Genomic DNA, 18,226 nt, shown 5'->3' with positions numbered 1-18,226 from the left:
CCTGTATAAATTTATACAAGGATCTTCCCTTAGTCGCGGTGTGCCATTCCAGCCATGCATCCATCGCGAGGCTCTGCAGCCTCTTCCGCAGGCGGAAGATGGGCAACTGAACGAAATTTAGATCCGGTGCATTGTGATCGCCGTTCCGCTCCGGTACTGGCCCGGCTCGAAACCGCATCCCAAATACCTGGGCTTTCCGACCTCTACGCAATTTCCACATGGCTGCCCGAACTTTCACCGCCAAACCGATTGGGAGAGCCTTTCCCAATACGGTGATAGCCTCGTAGGAGGTTGTTTTAAAAACACCAGTGCATACAGTTAAGGCTCTGCGCTGAGCACTCCTTAGATTTTGAAGAAGTGCTCTCTATTCATATCCAACCTATGCGCCCAAACTGGCGCCGCATAAGAGGTCTGCTTTCAAAGACACCTTGGTACATCATGTACATTTGACGGCGACAACCATAGTTTTTCCGATCAATCCTCCTAAATTTGTGCATCACTGAGACGGCGTCCGCTACTTGCTTAATGTGGTTGCTAAAAAGCAACTTCTCATCAAACAAAACACCTAGGTACTTCTGAAGTCTGACTCGGCTGATTACACAGCCTTTATACTTAATGTGGGGGTTTCGATTGTACGATAATTTGCCTGCACTCTTGAGATGCATGTACTTCGTGTTAGATACAGAAATCCTTAAATTTTGCATGTCCATCCAGCCCTTTGCGGTTGACAAAGCCGCCTGCACTCGATCTTCTAGCTGCCGCCGTGAGTTACCACGAACACATCGGACCTAGCGAAATCCCACCTAGAACATTCAAATATCGTATGCGCAAGAGAATCCACCTCCTCACAGTAAATACACAACGCCGATGCACTCGATATAAATAATAGTTAAAACTACCACGGCCGGTAAGAAACTGCGCGAGTTCGAAACTCAACTCACCATGCCTCCAACTGGAAAATCAATTGCTACGTCCATGTATCCTGCCGCACAACGTCTCACCTATGCTGCTACTTACTCATCAAATCCCTCTGGGCAGTAGCCGTGGATTTACCAGCGGCTCTAAATAGTCTCCTCCGCCGACAACTCATCGGCGGGATTGACGCAACCACATAAACACACTTTCTTGCTACCATGCAATACCAACAGCTAATCTACGCTGCAATCGCTCAAGCTTAAGCAAAACCGTCTTCTTTCTCAAGACCCTAGCCCACACAGGAACAGCGTACAAAACTACGGACAGCGCCAAAGAGGCCAACACTCTCCTCTTGTATGTGCGCGGCCCGCTTACTCTATTCAAGAGCCTCAAAACCGCAGCAACAGTTTTCTCCGCTTTGTCAGTAGCTTGTTGTCCAGGTTGGGCCGAAAGGAACGCCCCTATCGAGCCAAACGCCTAAAGCTTGGCCGTATCAACAGGGTCGATAGTATCGCATTTCACAGTAAACCTAACCGGCCTTAACTTCCTCTTGTCGGCCATGACCACAACCTGGGTCTTGTCAACCACCTGCGAAAGTCCGTTCGTCGCTATCCAAACTGATAGTCGCTAGCCGGTAGCCGAAACCCCGTCCGGATATTTTAAATTGAACACTTCGACATAAGTGACATTCCAAATTAGGGGGCCAACCACCCACCCCTGCGGCACACCACACCTGATAGGAACAGCTACCCTGCCATCTTCCTCACCGGCTAATAATATCCTATCACAAAGTAGTCCTGAACTAATCGAAGGAGATAGGATTTAACCACTCTCTTTTACAATGCAGCCAGCGCACACGGATACAGTAGCGATTTGAACACATTCGCCACATCTAACATCATCACTGCAGGAATTCTCCATGTGCGCCACATCCCGGAAGCAACATTATCCACCAGCTCCATCACTCTGGCAATAGTACTAGTAGTGGAGACCCCTTTCCAAAAACCAAACTGTTTAACACTAAGGGCCCCACTACCTCCATAAGCCTAGCCACCAGTAATCTCTTAAAAAGGTTATCTAAGCATACAAAACGGACGGATCAGACTTGTCTCTTCCACCTTTTCGCAACAGAACAAGTCTGGCCTCCTTCCACTCTTTTGGTAAGCACCCTCTCAACAAAATGGAATTCATGCAGGTAAGAATCTGTGCAGGCACAGCCTCCACCGCCACCGCAACCGCTTCATCAGGAATACCATCCAAACCAGGACTTTTCCCCCTCCTAAGTCGACTTACAGCCACCATTGACTCTGATATCTCAAATAGATCAATCTCCACAGCTGCGACCTCCCTAATGGCCAACTGCTCCGCATCATGAAAAAGTTTTGGAATACACCGATGCATCATCTCCTCAGTGAGACTCGGCAAAGCTCTACCAAATCTATCAAAAAAGTACCACTTACGATATTTCGTTCAAAAGCTCTCGATGAGGGCTTATTACTGCAGTTAAGAAAAAGTCCAAAATTCAAATGTTTCAAAATTGAAACCCTGCTTTATTTAGAGGTCTGACTTTATACACAGTTTTGGCCCAGTCAATTGTAATTAAAAGAGGAGGTACACAATTAAATGTTACAATAATAAAAATTTAATCGTTTATGAGTTACGCGAGATACATATGTCCGTACAGACATCACACCAAAACTAATCAAACTGGATATTTTCACCGAAATCTGAAAACCAAAATTTTTGCAGGACAAAAGTTAATACTTTTTTTTTTAATTTTGCAATTTTGGGCCGTAACAGTTACACATTCTGCCTACATTAAAAAATATTTTTATCTCGTAGGAAGGTAATCAATACAAGTTTCTTTTAAAACAGACTGAAACTTTTGAGCAACATATAGTAGAGAATATGTTCATATTTTAGTGATTATATAAGTAAAAGTAATATTCTTTAGACAAGCTTGTTTTCACAAATAAAAAATTAATACTGTGCTATATAGAATTTTATTATTAGGTTTAATTTTTTATTTATCTCAATAAAACCTTTTTATTTTTATTTTAAAACAGAAAGTGTATGTAGTTTTTCATCAATGAAGTTTTTATTTCCATATTTAAGTTTTTTCCTATCTTACATTTAAATTTCTTGTTTCCCTCCTACATTAAACCTCTAAAACAAAAAAGAACCATGAGGATATAGTATAATACGGTGTACCTACTGATTATGAAGGCTACATGATGAGTTAACATTTATTGCAAAATACTGTATTGTTTTGTACAATACTACAATGAAAATTACGCAAACAGAAAATCTTTTATAATTAAATAAACTGAAAGGTACAATTACACAAAGGAAAATAGCATTAAAGAATCTATTAATAAAAGAAGCAAATGAATTAACTTTACGCCTATTCGATGATGATAAGTATGTTGGTTTAGAAAAAACATAACTTTTTTAGTTTAATTTACAATAAAAATTCCTACTAAAACTAGATTAAATCTAAAAGTATTCATGTAAACTAAACAAAAAAATGAACATTTCTGCAAGTGATTTATATTATCTTACCTTATTCATAGCCATTTGAATCTCAGATGGGTTTTAATTTACCAATGATCCATTTCCACATATATCAAACTGCAGTAATAATATTGTGGGTAGAAAAGCTTGCCATATCTTCATTTACTTGATTGCAGAATCCCAAAATATATTTTTTCAAAGATCTCTTTTATGCCTCATAACAACAACTCCTCTTTGTTTTGTCTTATACATGTAAGCTCACCAAAATCACCTCTAATTATAGATGGTATTCCATAAATTTCTGTTATTTCTCACCTTTGAGTATCCTCTTATAGGTCCAAAAATCTTTAATATTTCATTCTCAAGATTGATGTCATGTTTTTTGAGGTCTTGATAATTATCCAGGATTTAGCACTACACAAAATAAATGGCTGTGTCAGATTACATGAACATTTAATTTTGTAGATTTAGTAAGTACTTTAGAAGATATTAGTCTATTTAGAGTCAAAGTAACTTTTATTTGTACTTGCTACTCTATGACGAATATCTTTTATTAACATTGTTTTTACTGTTGAAAAATAGATACTAAAAATAAGTAATAGTAATAGTAATAGATACACCCAGATACTAAAAATCACAATACCTTCAAAGTAATATTCTTCCAACTTAAACTCTATATTTTCTCATCTGTGTTCTCTACCAGCTTTCATATATTTTATTTTGTTGTCAGTAACCATTAATCACACCTTCTCAAGATCTTTTTTCTGCAATGATCGCTACAATATCTGCAAAAACCAGTACATAAAAAAGCCCTTGAAACTGGATGTCACATTGCAACTCCTTTACTTAAACAAAATTGTTTAGTGCTATATTGAAAAATATAGGAAAAAGACCATCACACTATCTTACCCCTGTTATTTCAAAGCCCCTTCAGATAGCTCATTTTCAATTTTGACTTTTTTCATTGAGCCTGAAATATACCTTTGGCATTTGTATTAATCTATCGCAAATCTCATAATCTTTTATATCTTGCTGCTACACAGGTGTGGCCTCAGTATGGTGGTATTTTTGGCTAAACAATCACAAATTAATAGTGAAGTGTGAACTGGAGTGTTACTGAGGTGCAAAATCCATGAATTACTTGCTCATATTTCTTTGGATTGCCTCATGTAAATGGTATAAATAATACTGTTTGCTGATCATACAAACTTAGGATAAGAACTCATAATTGATGACACCATTGTAATTGTAAAAAATCTGATGTGGACAACACATGACTTCCTTGTATGCCTATTAAATTACATTTACACATTTTTTTAAATGAAAATTAAATAAAATTTTATTTCCTTAAAAACTTCTGATATTTTTTTCATTTTTTTGTTGTTATTATTGAATTATTATTCATTGTAAATTTTTTTTTACAATGAGAGGCTAGTAATTATTAATAAATAAATATATTTAAATTTAAAAAAAAGGAGATGAAATCTGATTCTAACTAATGTGCCTTCCTCTAAGATCCAAATATTTTAATTAATTTTTTTTTTGTTATAACTCTAGAATCAATAAAAATAAGTACCACTTAAGATATATCATTAAAAAGCTTTGAATGAGGACTTATTACTGCAGTTAAGAAAAAGTACAAAATCCAATTTTTTTTGGATTTTGTGCTTTTTTGAACACATTTGGTTCAGTCGATTGCATTCAAAAGAGTAGGTGCACAACTAGATGTTACAACAGTCCTAAATCCAAAATTTCAACATCGTATGACTTTCGTTTTTGAGTTACGCGAGATACATACATACGTACATAAAGACATCACACTGAAACTAGTCAAAATGGATATTTCCGTTGAAATCTGGAAACTGAAATTTCTCATGATCACAGTGCTTCCTTTACTTTGTAAAAGGACCTGTAACCTTAACAGTCAACTGAATTTATTTCTTTTCTGGTCTTTGTTCTTTAGGAAGCTTCCATCGGGATGATTAAATCTTCATTTCAATATCATAACTGTATACTCATGTTTTGTCATCCTTTATGACATGTTTGAGTAATTTTGAGTCATCAATGACTGTTCTGCAATGTCAGTTTTGTTAAAAAATTCAACTGTTTTGGAATAAATTTTGCTATTACTAATTTAATACCCAAAATTGTTTCATACATGCCTCAAGAGATTTCTATCTCTTCAGCAATTTCTCTAATAGTGATTTGACAGTTATTGATTACAATGTACAGTATGTTTCAAAATGAATATCGCGGTTTTAAAGTTTTGTAATATTTGTTAAGTTTTACTTACATTGATAAATTATACATGAAATGAAAGAACAACTTAAACAGTTATTTCTTTAAGTGTTCAATGTGAGCACCATTCGTCACATGGCACAAATCCAGCTGATAGGAGAGTTCATCCCACTTAATGTGATAGTTACTTCATTCCTGTGTCTCAAGTCAGGTAGGTCAGCTGGGAACGGTGGCACATATACTTGATCCATTATAAACCCTCAAAGATAAAAATTGCACAGTCAGATCGGGCAAAGATGGAGGCCACTTTAAACAAGCCCTATCATCTGGTCCATGACAACAGATCCAGTGGTCAGGGAGAATTTCATTCAAGCAATCACATGCAGGATTATGCCAGTGAGAAGACATACCAACTTACTGTCAAATAAAGTTCTGCGGTTCATATTGCAGTTGAGGAAGGAGCCATAGTTGTCGCATATCAAGACAATTGTTATGAACTGTAATTCATTCCAGACACACTTGCTTCTGTGAAAAAGAACAACCAGTAAACCTGCCATCAGGATATGGCACAAAAAACGCTTAGTTTTGGGGAACCTTGTTCACACTGCAATATTTTGTGAGGATTTTCTGATCTGTAGATTCTCACACTGAGTGTTTACTTTAACGTGAAATGTTAATTTGTCAGTGAATATGATACAATAAAGTCTTCATCGTCATGATGCATCATTTCATTTGGAAAGCTAGATTGCAAACAATAATCTGTAGACTTTACAGCTAAATGATATACACGCAGTTGCAAGCATTTTCTTAAAACCCACCATTCAGATGTCACTGGAATTGCTAATTTCCGGCTAGCTCTCCTAATGGATTTCCTTGGACTATGCACAAAAAACTCTCCACATTCAACATTATCTTTGGACACACTTGGTCATTCTGTACCCTTCCCTTTACAAACACAGCCAGTGGTTTCAAATTATTTATACCATCTAGTAATATTATTGTCACTCGGAGGATCATAACAGAACTTCAAATGGAATGCACATTGAATGGTAATTACAGATTCACACTTCACAAACTGCTAAACACAGACTGCTTTATATAGGGGGGGTTGCCATTTTTGCTACTAGCACTTTCAAGCAGAAGGTAAGGAAACAGTTTTTGAACTTGTGCGTAGCTAAACTGTTGGAATACATGTTTGTAAAAATGTATGTGGGAATATGAACATGTATGTTTTCATTTCATATATGTGAAACTTAACTGTACAAGAAATATTACATAACTACATAACCGCAATATTCATTTTGAAAAACTCTGTACTAATTTATTTTGGTTGGTTGTTGATGTGTTACGATATCCAACCCACTTTATGTTTTCATGATCTTCTTGAAACCATTTGTACTACATATAAACCTTTGGTGTTGAGATAACATCCTCATCCAAAAGCCTTCTCTACCATCTTTAGCACTTCATTGCGCTTTATTCCATTTTTACGCGAATCCTTTGTTCTATTATTTTCAAACAAAACAAATTGACACTTTTAATAAAATACATCCTAATTACTAGGCTGCCAATTTAAACTATAAATTTAATCAGGGTAAAAATACTGATACAAATGTTATAGACAGTGCTACCACTGTAAGAGAAAAAGGCACACTCTTTATTTTTGTATTACACTTTGTACATACAACGATGGACTTAGAACAAGTTAAAAATAAATTACTGATTCCAATAACGTTTTTTTTTTTTTTTTTTTTTTTTTTTTTAAGAAACACCCAAAAATATTTTAAAGAAACTATTTAGTGTAATTTTGCTAAGATTTTTAAACTCAGCATTAAGGATGGATGTAAAAAATAAATACAATTATGTTTTATAATTATTATTATGTTTTCAAAAATATATTTTTTAAATTAAAATTTTGTTAAATGTGAAAAAATTCAGTAATATATGTTTTACTATTTCAATAATCCTATAACTAAGTACAATAAATCACTTAAATCAATTCTATAAATAAGGGACTTAAATTATTTACTTGTTAAAAGTTCTGTCTGTATTATATTAAATATCATTGTGCATTATGCTATAATTTATGTATAAATAAAACTTTTTTTATAATGAAGATATAAATCTATAAATTAACACTTTATAAAAGTATAATAACAATAATTAAAAACGTTTTTTTGTTAAATATAATTTACTATAATATCATTAATTCGAATAAAAAACTTCACAATCCAATTTTTGATTATATTAACTTGATTATTTCAAAAATTGTAATTTTAACCAATTTGAGATGTTGTCATCAATAAATTATTAATTAAAGTCACTTCATTTTCCTTTTGATTATTATCATTATTTGATGATTCATTCTTACTTTTTTGTTTACTTGTAGGCAAAATATTCATATGTGAATTTATTGCAAAATCATTTGCCCTTGCCTGTACACATTTTAAAATGCCTGAAACAAAATTATAATTTAAAAAAATTATTATATAAAATAAAAATTAGGACATTTGTACATGAAGTTCATACTGATATAGATCATAAATGCCACTCCTATATAAAATTAAGTAAAAAATGTTAATTTTAAGCACAACTAGGAGAATTCTAATTAGATTTTCTTATTTATTCATACATACTTCACTAAAGAAAAATAAACTGGTAGTCTTTTAGTAAAATAATGAAAAATGCGAATTCAGTTTACAAAAAAGAAACATAAACTTTCTAAAACTTCAAATGATAGTTTTGAAGCTACTGTAAAACTCCTTCCCACAACTGAAAAGGGAAAGTAGAGGTCAGTTCACATGATATGGTTTCACTAGTTTTAACATAAAGGCTTTTTCACCGTCTCTAGCAGTAGTGCATGTATTTAGTATGTGCACGTTCAGACAATCTGGGTGTTAACTGTACATGGTAAAATCAACAGAACATGGTTTGCCAACAGAAACTATATTCAGTGATTCGGTGAAATAACTGAAACAGTTGAGAATAGTGCTTGCATTGTAGTGGCGCCATTTAGACGATTCAGTTTTTTTACTGGATGGACCAGTGTAGGCAATGACAGACCAGTCGGTGTTTTGCATTGCAGTAATACAGTATCTATCGATCTCTCCTGTTCAATGTGTTGTTTGAGTGCAGTTTTGTATAAAATTCATTATATGTCGTGGTAGATATTAATAATATAAAAACAGAACTTTTGATTGATCTGGTTCGAGAAAAACCTGGAATATGGGATAAATCTTTAGAATCCGATAAAGACAAACATATTAAAGAATCAGTGTGCAGGAAAATAAAGATTGCGTTACAAGAAGGATTCCAGCTCTAGAGGAACGGACACCCATGGAAGTACAGATGATAAAAATAAAGAAAGCAGTGAGGTGAATGAATAACCTGACAACAAAGAAAACCGCAAAACTGACCAGCAATCAACAATTTTGAAAACAATTTTGTTTGGTGTAACACAGAAACGGATGATGATACTGAACTATGAATTGCATTATAAAATGATAAAATTTATGGAACATCAAATGAATCTTTCAACCAAAGCTACAATTAATACACAAAATGATCGCCATTTATCTTTTTTTATAAACCTTTTGCCTTCCTTGTTGTCTCTTACTGATAACCAGATAGTGGATTTAGTCAGATGTTATAAATTTTTTACAAAGAATTATTAGAAACACAATGTCACAATCAAACATTTTCCACTTCAAAGTTCCACACATCCCAACCCCATAGGAGAAGACACCTGCCTTGTGACGATTCTGGTCGCCACACCCCCCTGTTACTAGCCCTGATGAGCTTTAACGGGAGTTGTTTTTTGCCCTCTAACTTTTTACATCTCACAGTAATAAGCCAGGCCTCATTGGGATGCCACCGATGTAAATACCTTGGTAGACATTTGCATCAGTGAGTTAATGACTGAGCCTTCGTCTTCGCTGTAGGCTTCTTTCGGACAACCTTGACTGTCACTTCGTTGCCCTCTGAACTAGCTAATCGAGTTTGCAGAAGCATGAACCCCGCGCCTAGTTCTACACTTTATAGCCAATTCATGTGTAAATGTCTTATAATATTCTAGGTAATTGAATAAATAACATACCACTGAAATGTTGTACGCCAGAACAAAATTTATTCCTACTTCCCTTAATGAACTCAAACTTCAGTTCATACTGCTGACTTGGTTTTACAAACTTCCACACAATCCCAACCTTATTTACAACCACAATCTCCTACACAACAAAATATGAACTATTACAGTTGGAAAAATGCAGGTTATTTAACTCGGCCAAATACTGCAGTGGCCGATAGTGTAAATTGCCGTTAACACCACCACCAATGTCTAGCACAAGTCAGGACACTAATTATACGGATATTAATTTATCTTCATTGTAATTTTTTTTCATACATTTGTCAGATTTACTTTTACCAATTTATCCACATAATTAAATTTTTCTTGATTTTTATGGCCTAAATTAATTTTGTTTTTTTCTTATCATAAATATGTTACATTTCAATTATCAAACATTAAAGAGAAATAGAATTTGTATAGTTGATTAATAAAACAATCTCACGTTAAGCATATTGACAATCTTTCTTCTGCAGATATGCTCCTTCTCATAATCATATCCTGTCTCGTTATCCTTCTCCACTCTACTTAACAGGAAATCAAATGAAGCCTGAGACATTCGGAAATAGTTAAAAAATGCTGACTAATTGTTTTTAAGTCTACACATTAATGTTCGGAAAGTGCCGAAACTATAACTTTCTTTCAAAATAGGATGTATTCAGTATTTTTTATTTTTATTTTTTTTTTTATGATGACAGCGATAGCAATACAAAAGAAAAAAATGTGTTTATACTTTGAACATCCAATCTTCCACATTTCCGAACCATGAGTGATGAAAAACACATGAAGGACAACTGATCTGTGTGTGAACAGAACATTTGATTCGGCAAAATAAAAAATACGTCAAAAAACCAAACCGAAACCGTACCATATGAACTGTCCCTTAAACATTAAACAAGTATATAACTTCAATAGTTCCACTATATCTCATTCCATCTAAAAAACATCCAGATACACATAACTGCAAAATACAGTGATGGAGGACTGTACTTTGACTTTGGTCTTGCATGACCAACCCTTTGCAATGTGGGACTTTTAATTTCCAGATAAGTGGTCTAATAACTACTGACCTAACCATATAGTTAGTTATATATATAAAACTAACTAACTATATATAGAATATACGTGAAAAAAAAACTGACTTATTTTTTAATTTTGTTAGTCATTCCTTCCAAGTAGTTTACTAAAAAAAAAAAAAAAAACTTTAACAAAACTGAATTCCATACTAAAAGAAGAGTCATGTCTCTGTAATTTATACAACAAATCCACAATTATGGATAGTTTGTAACATTGACATTTCTGCAAACAACACATGCACTTCTGTTGACATACACCTACACTTCAGAACAATTTTAGCTCAAACTAGCAGTCAGTTTATGTTATTTTCCTGTTCAGTTTTTAAATTTTATTAAGATGCATAGGTTTCTTGACCTTTTTTCTTTCAAATTTTTTTTAATAATGGTAGTTTCAGGTCAATTGATAAAATAAAAATAAAATTAAAAAATATGAAGTCAAAATAAGTAAGTAAAACCACCAAAAAAGGAAAAAAATAAAACTGATTCAATTCTTCTTCAAATTTAGATTTTTTTAAACTGATACCAAATTATGGGTTAGTAAAGAACTGATACTCGTTTTAAAATGTACATGTAAAACTGAAACTGATTAAGGTTACTGAAAAATGAAAAAAATCTATTTATGTATTAAATGTTTCTAAGTTATATTAATGGTTAATTATAATTAAATCATTAGTGAATCATCATGAAAGACTTAAAAGAAATTAATTAATTATAATTAACCTTTGTACCAAATCCTTTTTTCTAAAAATTAATACAGCATATTAAGTACATGACTGTTTGCAAGAGACATCAGTCAGTAGCTTATTAAAAGAGTAGTGATACAGAGGATACAAGTACTTATTACAGTAAGCAAAGAGGGCAAAGGGAAATTACTTCTCTGTTCAATAAGGCTTACGTAGGATTCTTAATATTCTTTGAGGATAACTATCCTCATCTTGCATCACATCACTTACAACAGTTTGGTTAAGAACAAAAATGGCACAACTAACCAACAAAACCCGCAGATAAGCACCAAATACTGGTTGATATATTAAATTATAAAAACTGATCTTTATAAACATATATCACATCAAGAAAATAAGTTTTTTTAAAGTTTTATTAATGGAAATAAAAATACTTACTGTTTCCTCGATATTTACTAAGTTGTTGATAAACTTGTCTCATCCTTTCCATATTAATTCTACTTGCTACTGCATGATTAACCATCGGTAAAGAATAATCTTTACCTATAATACATTTAGACCTTTTTTGTAATTCAAGAGGTGCATTCCAAGGTTCATGTATCCATCGACCAGGAAAATTTTTTAACACTGGGATATAACGTCTAGAAAAAAATGAACATCAATATATAATAATAATAATAATAATGTACTACCATCTTACTTAGCAATTTATTAATAAAATTTAATGACTTTTAATAGATTTTTTCACAGTAAAATTTCACAATTTAGATATTAAATCTATGAGGCTAAGATAAAACATGACAGAAAAAGATTATAACATATATAGAGTAGCCCTTTTCTTCTAATTTTCATCAAACCCTTCATTCCAGACCTTTTCTCTTAAACATCACAGTGTTTAAGAGATATGCTTTCTAATTGCTTAATAATACTTAGTGTTATGTTCTTATGCATGTGTACTTTTATCTCAATAATGTTAATAATATAAAAAATGTTAATGATTCTTAAATACATTATTTATGTCCTTTCAGTATTCTCTTAAAAAAAATATATATTTATTTACATTTTATCTTGTAATGGGTGGAACACAAACAATTAGACGATGTAAAAATCATGTCACGCTAACATCTGTCTAGGTAATGAGAGGAAACACATACTCATATAGCCGAATAAAGAAATTTAGAGCCTTCAATCATGATTTAGTGTTAGTTGAAAGAGCATCACTTTACAAAAGTGCAATGTTCTTGTAACGCAACAAGTTTTTCTATGACATTGTGGCATGTGAAGGTTCCCGCACACAAACAATATTGAATTGGGTCAGATGATTCAGATCTAATGCATCCATTGTCAACAAGAAGCTGTCTGCATGCCCTCAAATGTATGGAAAGTGACAGAAGCATTTCTATATAGTATTCAGTGTTCTGCTCTTCGCCACTCACCCACCTTACACTTATCCCATAGAACCGTTGGATGCATCTTACATGAGAATTTAAGCTCCATCCCTATTTAAGATTCATGTTTCCTTTCCTTCTTTTTATTTGTAAAAAGAAATAAAATTATAACTGTCTAGTTCTTCTTACTCATTGTAAATTAAATAGTTGTCTATATTCGGCTGGCCTTGTTAACATCTGATATTTCACATTACTAATGTAACAATATGTCTAGTAGTTCTGTTGTTCAGTCTAATTCCACTCTTCAGAGACTCAATATGTTCATATCATTAATGCACAACTAATTAATAATTTACAACAATATCACATATATGAAGAATAAGTTCAAAGATTATAATAAAAATAATTTGGAATATAAAATAAATAAGGACTTTTATTTATTTCAGTGAACCAGCGAATAACTAAATATTTAGAATAATAAATCCAAACCAAGGTACTAAACCAAGGCGGACATCATGCAAACACCTATAAAAAACTTGTTTTTTTATAGGTGGCCCAAACTTCAGATATTGGGCCACAGAGAATCCACGTTCTCTGCGCAATACGTGTAGGCATATTGCATGAGAAGCCACTGCACTGATAACATTACAGCATGGTGTGGTGTTAATGCATTTGGAGTGATTGGCCGTATTTTTTTCAGAATGCTAATGGTCAATTTGTTATGGTAACAAAAGATCGACATATGGTGCTGTTGCAAACATCTCTCCTTAACAAATTTCAACGGTGTCACGTTGAAACACGTCTGGTGTGGTTCCAACAGGATGGTGCTACCACCTACACAGCATGAAATTCTATGACATCCGAGAAATGTTTCCCCAACATATCATCTCTTGTTTAGAGTCATAGCTTGGTATCCCCACTAGCCTGATTTATCAGCATAAGTTTTTTTCCTATGGGACCATTTGAAAGAGAAGGTTTACACTAACCGACCTCACACTATACAAGGACTAAAAGATTTCATCCAAGTAGAAAATTCCAGTGGATTGGCTGAGAAAAGAGTCATGGATGATGTGCAGAGATGTGTCTTATCACTGATGATGGTCACATGTGTGATGTTTTCTTCAAAATGTGATTTGAAAACTAAATGCTTGTACACGTTCTTTGCAATGGTGAATCTAATTAGTATTTTGTTAGCAATTGAAGTCTTAATTTTCAAGTTTTAAATCATCTAACTGTTTCTGTTCCATCCTGTACTTTAACAAATTAACCGAGAAAATCATAATCTGATTTTAAAATTGTGACTTATATGCTGGAATCTATGCAATTAGAGTAGAGGATCTTTAAATTAACTGTCAAGTAGGGAATACCTTTATTTTAACACCAATAGGTACATGCGGATTGAATTCCTCATATACAATTGTCCTGTTTTTATATACATTTTTCAAAATTATTTTTTAATCAAAATAGAAATATTATAATAACTGGTGGCGCAACATTACATGTAACATCTAACTAGTTTTATTTGCAATCATTAGATAAAAATGCATTTTGAAAGTTTTAAGGTTTTTATTTACTTTTAATATCCATTTATATTATTGCTATCGTTTTGGCTGTTCATATGTTGAGTTAAGTAGTTTACCTGGGATAAAACTGCTCTATATTTATTCTAAAATTTAAATGGAGATTTATATGCTTTTTAATGGAAAATTATACCATTTAAAATAGTTTTTGCAACAGTGTTATTCGTTCCTTTTCTTAATTAGTAAAGGTATGGCTGAATAAACCAAGTAAAGTTTTAAATTTGTAGGTAAACTTTGCTTAAAAATACATTGTTTTTGTTTACTATAAACAAAAGCTTACGAGGGTCATTTAATAACTCCTTAGAAAATCCAAGAGATGGCACCTGCAATATCGAAAATGGTTTGCTTTTGGCAACTGTCGTTTGTCTGTAGAGAACAGCTAAAGTTTCAGCTGTATCCATCACGTGGTTTCATTGTCACAGTTGATTGAAGCAACAAGCTATTGTTGCTTCAATCGACTTGAGTTTTGAGTAGTGATTAAAACACTTATATTTACAAGGCTTAACACCGAAAGAGATCAAAGCTGAGTGGGATGAAGTTCATGGCACATCTGCCTGTGTTTGCAACTGTTTACAATTGGGTAAATGAGTTTAAATGTGTCCGTACATCCACAAAAGATGAACATCATTCATGATGTCCAGTGGAAGTGACTACCCCTGAAATGATTGACAAAATTCACGATATGGTTTTGAGTGATTGACGAATCAAAGTGCACGAAATAGTTGAGGCCACAGGCATATTACAAGGTACAGTGTTTTCAATTTTGCACGAAAAATTGGGTGTGAAAATATTTTGACAAGATGGGTCCCACGTTTGCTCTCACCGGAGAATAAATGCAATCATGTGGTCAACTCCGAGGCTGTTTTGGTGCTTTTCCATCTCAATCCTGACGAGTTTCTGCATCGATACATAACTGTGGATGAAACATGGATACACTACTACACTCCAGAGACAAAGGAACAGTTAAAAGAGCGGGTTTTTGAAGGCGAATGGGCTCCGAAGAAGCCGGAGATGGTGAAATCAGCTGGCAAGGTGATGGCTACAGTTTTTTGAGATGCACACTGTATCATCTACACTGATTACTTGGAAAAAGGACAAACAATAACTGGAGAGTATTTTGCGTCATTATTGCACCGGTTGAGTGAAGAAATCAAGAAAAAAACATCCTCATTTGAAAAAGAAAAAGTTCCTCTTCCATCAAGACAACGCAAAGCTGCACACCTATGCAGTTTCAATGGCTAAAATTATGGAATTAAAGATTGAATTACTATAACAACCACCGTATTCACCGGATTTGCCCCCAGTCATTTTTTTTATTTTCAAACTTGAAAAAATGGCTTGGCGGGCAACGATTCATATTGAACAAGGAGGTCATTGCCCAAACAGATTCCCTTTTTGAGGATCCTTTTTTTTGGACAGCTTAAACAAGTTGAAGAAATGCTTGGAAAAGTGTATAGAATTAAAAGGAGATCATGTTGAAAAAAAAATCTAATCAAAATAATTTGTTTTTCTCTTTTTCTAAGGACTTATTGAATGACCCTCATAGTATTTTAACAGTATTTATTATTTTGTTTTATATAATTTATTTTTTTTATGTAATACAGACAGCCCATTGGACTGGTCTAGTAGTAAACTTGTCGTTGCAAAATTATTTGTTTAACAGCTGATTTTTGAAGTTGAAGGTTCTATATTTGATTTCTAAAAGTTAATAGCTTTTAAAAGATTTGAATACTAGACAGTGGAAACCAATGTACCTGGGTGCTTGGGATTCAATTAACCATACAACTCAGGAATAGCCGGACCGAGTCTGTAAAAGATTATATCTCATTTACATGGCATACACTTCATCCTAAGAACACAGTATGGTTACACTGAATGATCTAACATAAGAAATGGTCTAAAACAAGGAAGTATTGTATTGCCAGCATTGTTTAATATGGGGATGGAAGGAATGAACCGACAGGTAAAAGAAAGAGTGGGAGAAAAAAGTAAGAAAATAATTTTTGCTGATGACATGATGATATGGTATCATAAAGTTGAGGATGTACAGATCAAGTTAGATGCTTAGAAGGGGGTAATGAAGAATTATGGATTAAAAATCAGTAGAAGTGTGGGATAATGATTGTTGGAAGAAATAAGAGGATGGAACAAGATTTTATACTGGATAGGGAATGTCTGAAATTTCACCAATTTCAATTTTTTATAAACTTACTAAAAACAATGTACATGTAACCAACTTATCTGATTTTGATTGTGTCATTTGGGTTTTTGTCATCAAATTTTATACACAAAGATAGATATTTTTATTAGATATCTTGTATCTAATAAAAAAGATCTAGTAACAGTCATAGCAGATATATATTTTGTTTACAACTTTAATGCATTAGTGTGATGTTCATCTTCTAAACTAATCAATGTGGTAGGTTTTCTAAAAGTGCAATAATGGCTGACCAGGTTGTATCTTTTATCTTCTCCATATAGTAATTAACCTCTTTTTTTCTGTATGTAACAATTACTGTATCTCACCATCTAAATTCCGTAGTTAAAAAACAAAAACTGCCAGACAACTGACATAGTACTAAAGATACTGTAAGAGAGGTATACTGAAATGCTAAAATCTATATAATATCAAAGAAAAGGTGGAGTATACTATTCTCCCCAGATCCCTTATTGAAAGTTTTATATATATAACAGTACTTAAAGTAAAAAAGTAAGACTGAAAAAGAAAAATGTAACATACCTAATAAAGTCACCATTTGGATCAGCTTTTCTACCAAATCGAACAGGGCAATAGCAATGGAAAAATTGTTGAAAGAAAGATGAACAAGATAACCACATCCACATTCCTGCATTAACTGACCAATCAGCATCCAAAAGAAGTTCATCAAACAGGAAACAAAAAACATCAATCAATAAAAATTAAAAAAAAGTACAAACATGAAAATTTTTTGTTTAATAAAAATATTACACACAACTTTTACATTATAACTTGTGATTTTAGAGCGACATACTTTCGCTCTTTAAGTATCTTTTTTTAAGTACGAAAAGCCCAACTTAGCATCTTGGAAATATCAATTCTTTCAAGCGTCTTTTCTCTTTTTTTTCGATATGATTTAATTTCTGCTCATCTGTCCATTTTCTTTCTGTCCTTTTTTACATCACAAGAACTTTTATATTCTAAATTATTCTTCAGAAGTTATCTCTATCACAACAGTCCTCTTCTTTCAAGCCTACTCTTTGGAGGTCCTCTAACATCTATTTCAGGTTATTTGATTTGCTTTTCATAATCCACAGCTTGTCAAAGATTTGTCTGTCTAATCTGGATCCATCTGAATCATATACTTCAAGAAATTTAACCTTCTATTCCTTAACACCATTTCTAAGTCTTCTTGATTTTGATAGATCTCCATGTTAGATTTCAGTCCATATACTTCCTTCCTTTGTTACCTTTGGATCATGGGTTTTCCTTAATAAGCTCTTTCGATCACAAATTTTTTGAGGTTGGTTAGGTGCAATGTTTCAATCCTATATAAGATTACTGATCTTACAACTGGTTAGGTGGGAAGAGGAAGGCGACTTTTGGGCAGGTGACTTTAGAGTAATTAACTCAGCGTCAAATAATGGGCAGGCAGGAGTAGGTTTTGTGATGAACAAGAAGATAGGGAGGAGAGTGGAGTATTTCAAGACGCATAGTGATAGAATCATTGTA

The 18,226-nt window shown here is 33.2% G+C and overlaps 1 protein-coding gene across 1 annotated transcript; it reads right to left on the bottom strand.

The window, feature by feature from the left end:
- Nucleotides 1-7,885: 7,885 nt before the first annotated feature.
- Nucleotides 7,886-17,402, bottom strand: LOC142332958 (cryptochrome-1-like). Its single transcript, XM_075379677.1, has 3 exons — nucleotides 17,258-17,402; nucleotides 11,988-12,190; nucleotides 7,886-8,122 (listed from the first exon to the last, which is right to left on the bottom strand). Exons 1-3 carry the CDS (start codon nucleotides 17,359-17,361, stop codon nucleotides 7,944-7,946), a joined length of 486 nt encoding a protein of 161 aa, XP_075235792.1. The 5' UTR covers nucleotides 17,362-17,402; the 3' UTR covers nucleotides 7,886-7,943.
- Between the last annotated feature and the right edge of the window lie 824 nt (nucleotides 17,403-18,226).

This window comes from Lycorma delicatula, chromosome 12, assembly GCF_047948215.1.
Source record: "Lycorma delicatula isolate Av1 chromosome 12, ASM4794821v1, whole genome shotgun sequence".
Taxonomy (NCBI): Eukaryota; Metazoa; Arthropoda; class Insecta; order Hemiptera; family Fulgoridae; genus Lycorma; species Lycorma delicatula.
This window is presented reverse-complemented; position numbering and strand designations above follow the sequence as displayed.

Coding starts and splice junctions, on each gene's coding strand:
- LOC142332958 (XM_075379677.1), bottom strand. CDS start 17,361: ATGTGGATGTGGTTATCTTGTTCATCTTTCTTTCAACAATTTTTCCAT. Junction 12,191..17,257: donor CCAAATGGTGACTTTATTAG/GTATGTTACATT, acceptor ATTTTTTTCTAG/ACGTTATATCCCAGTGTTAA. Junction 8,123..11,987: donor TAGTAAATATCGAGGAAACA/GTAAGTATTTTT, acceptor ATTTTGTTTCAG/GCATTTTAAAATGTGTACAG.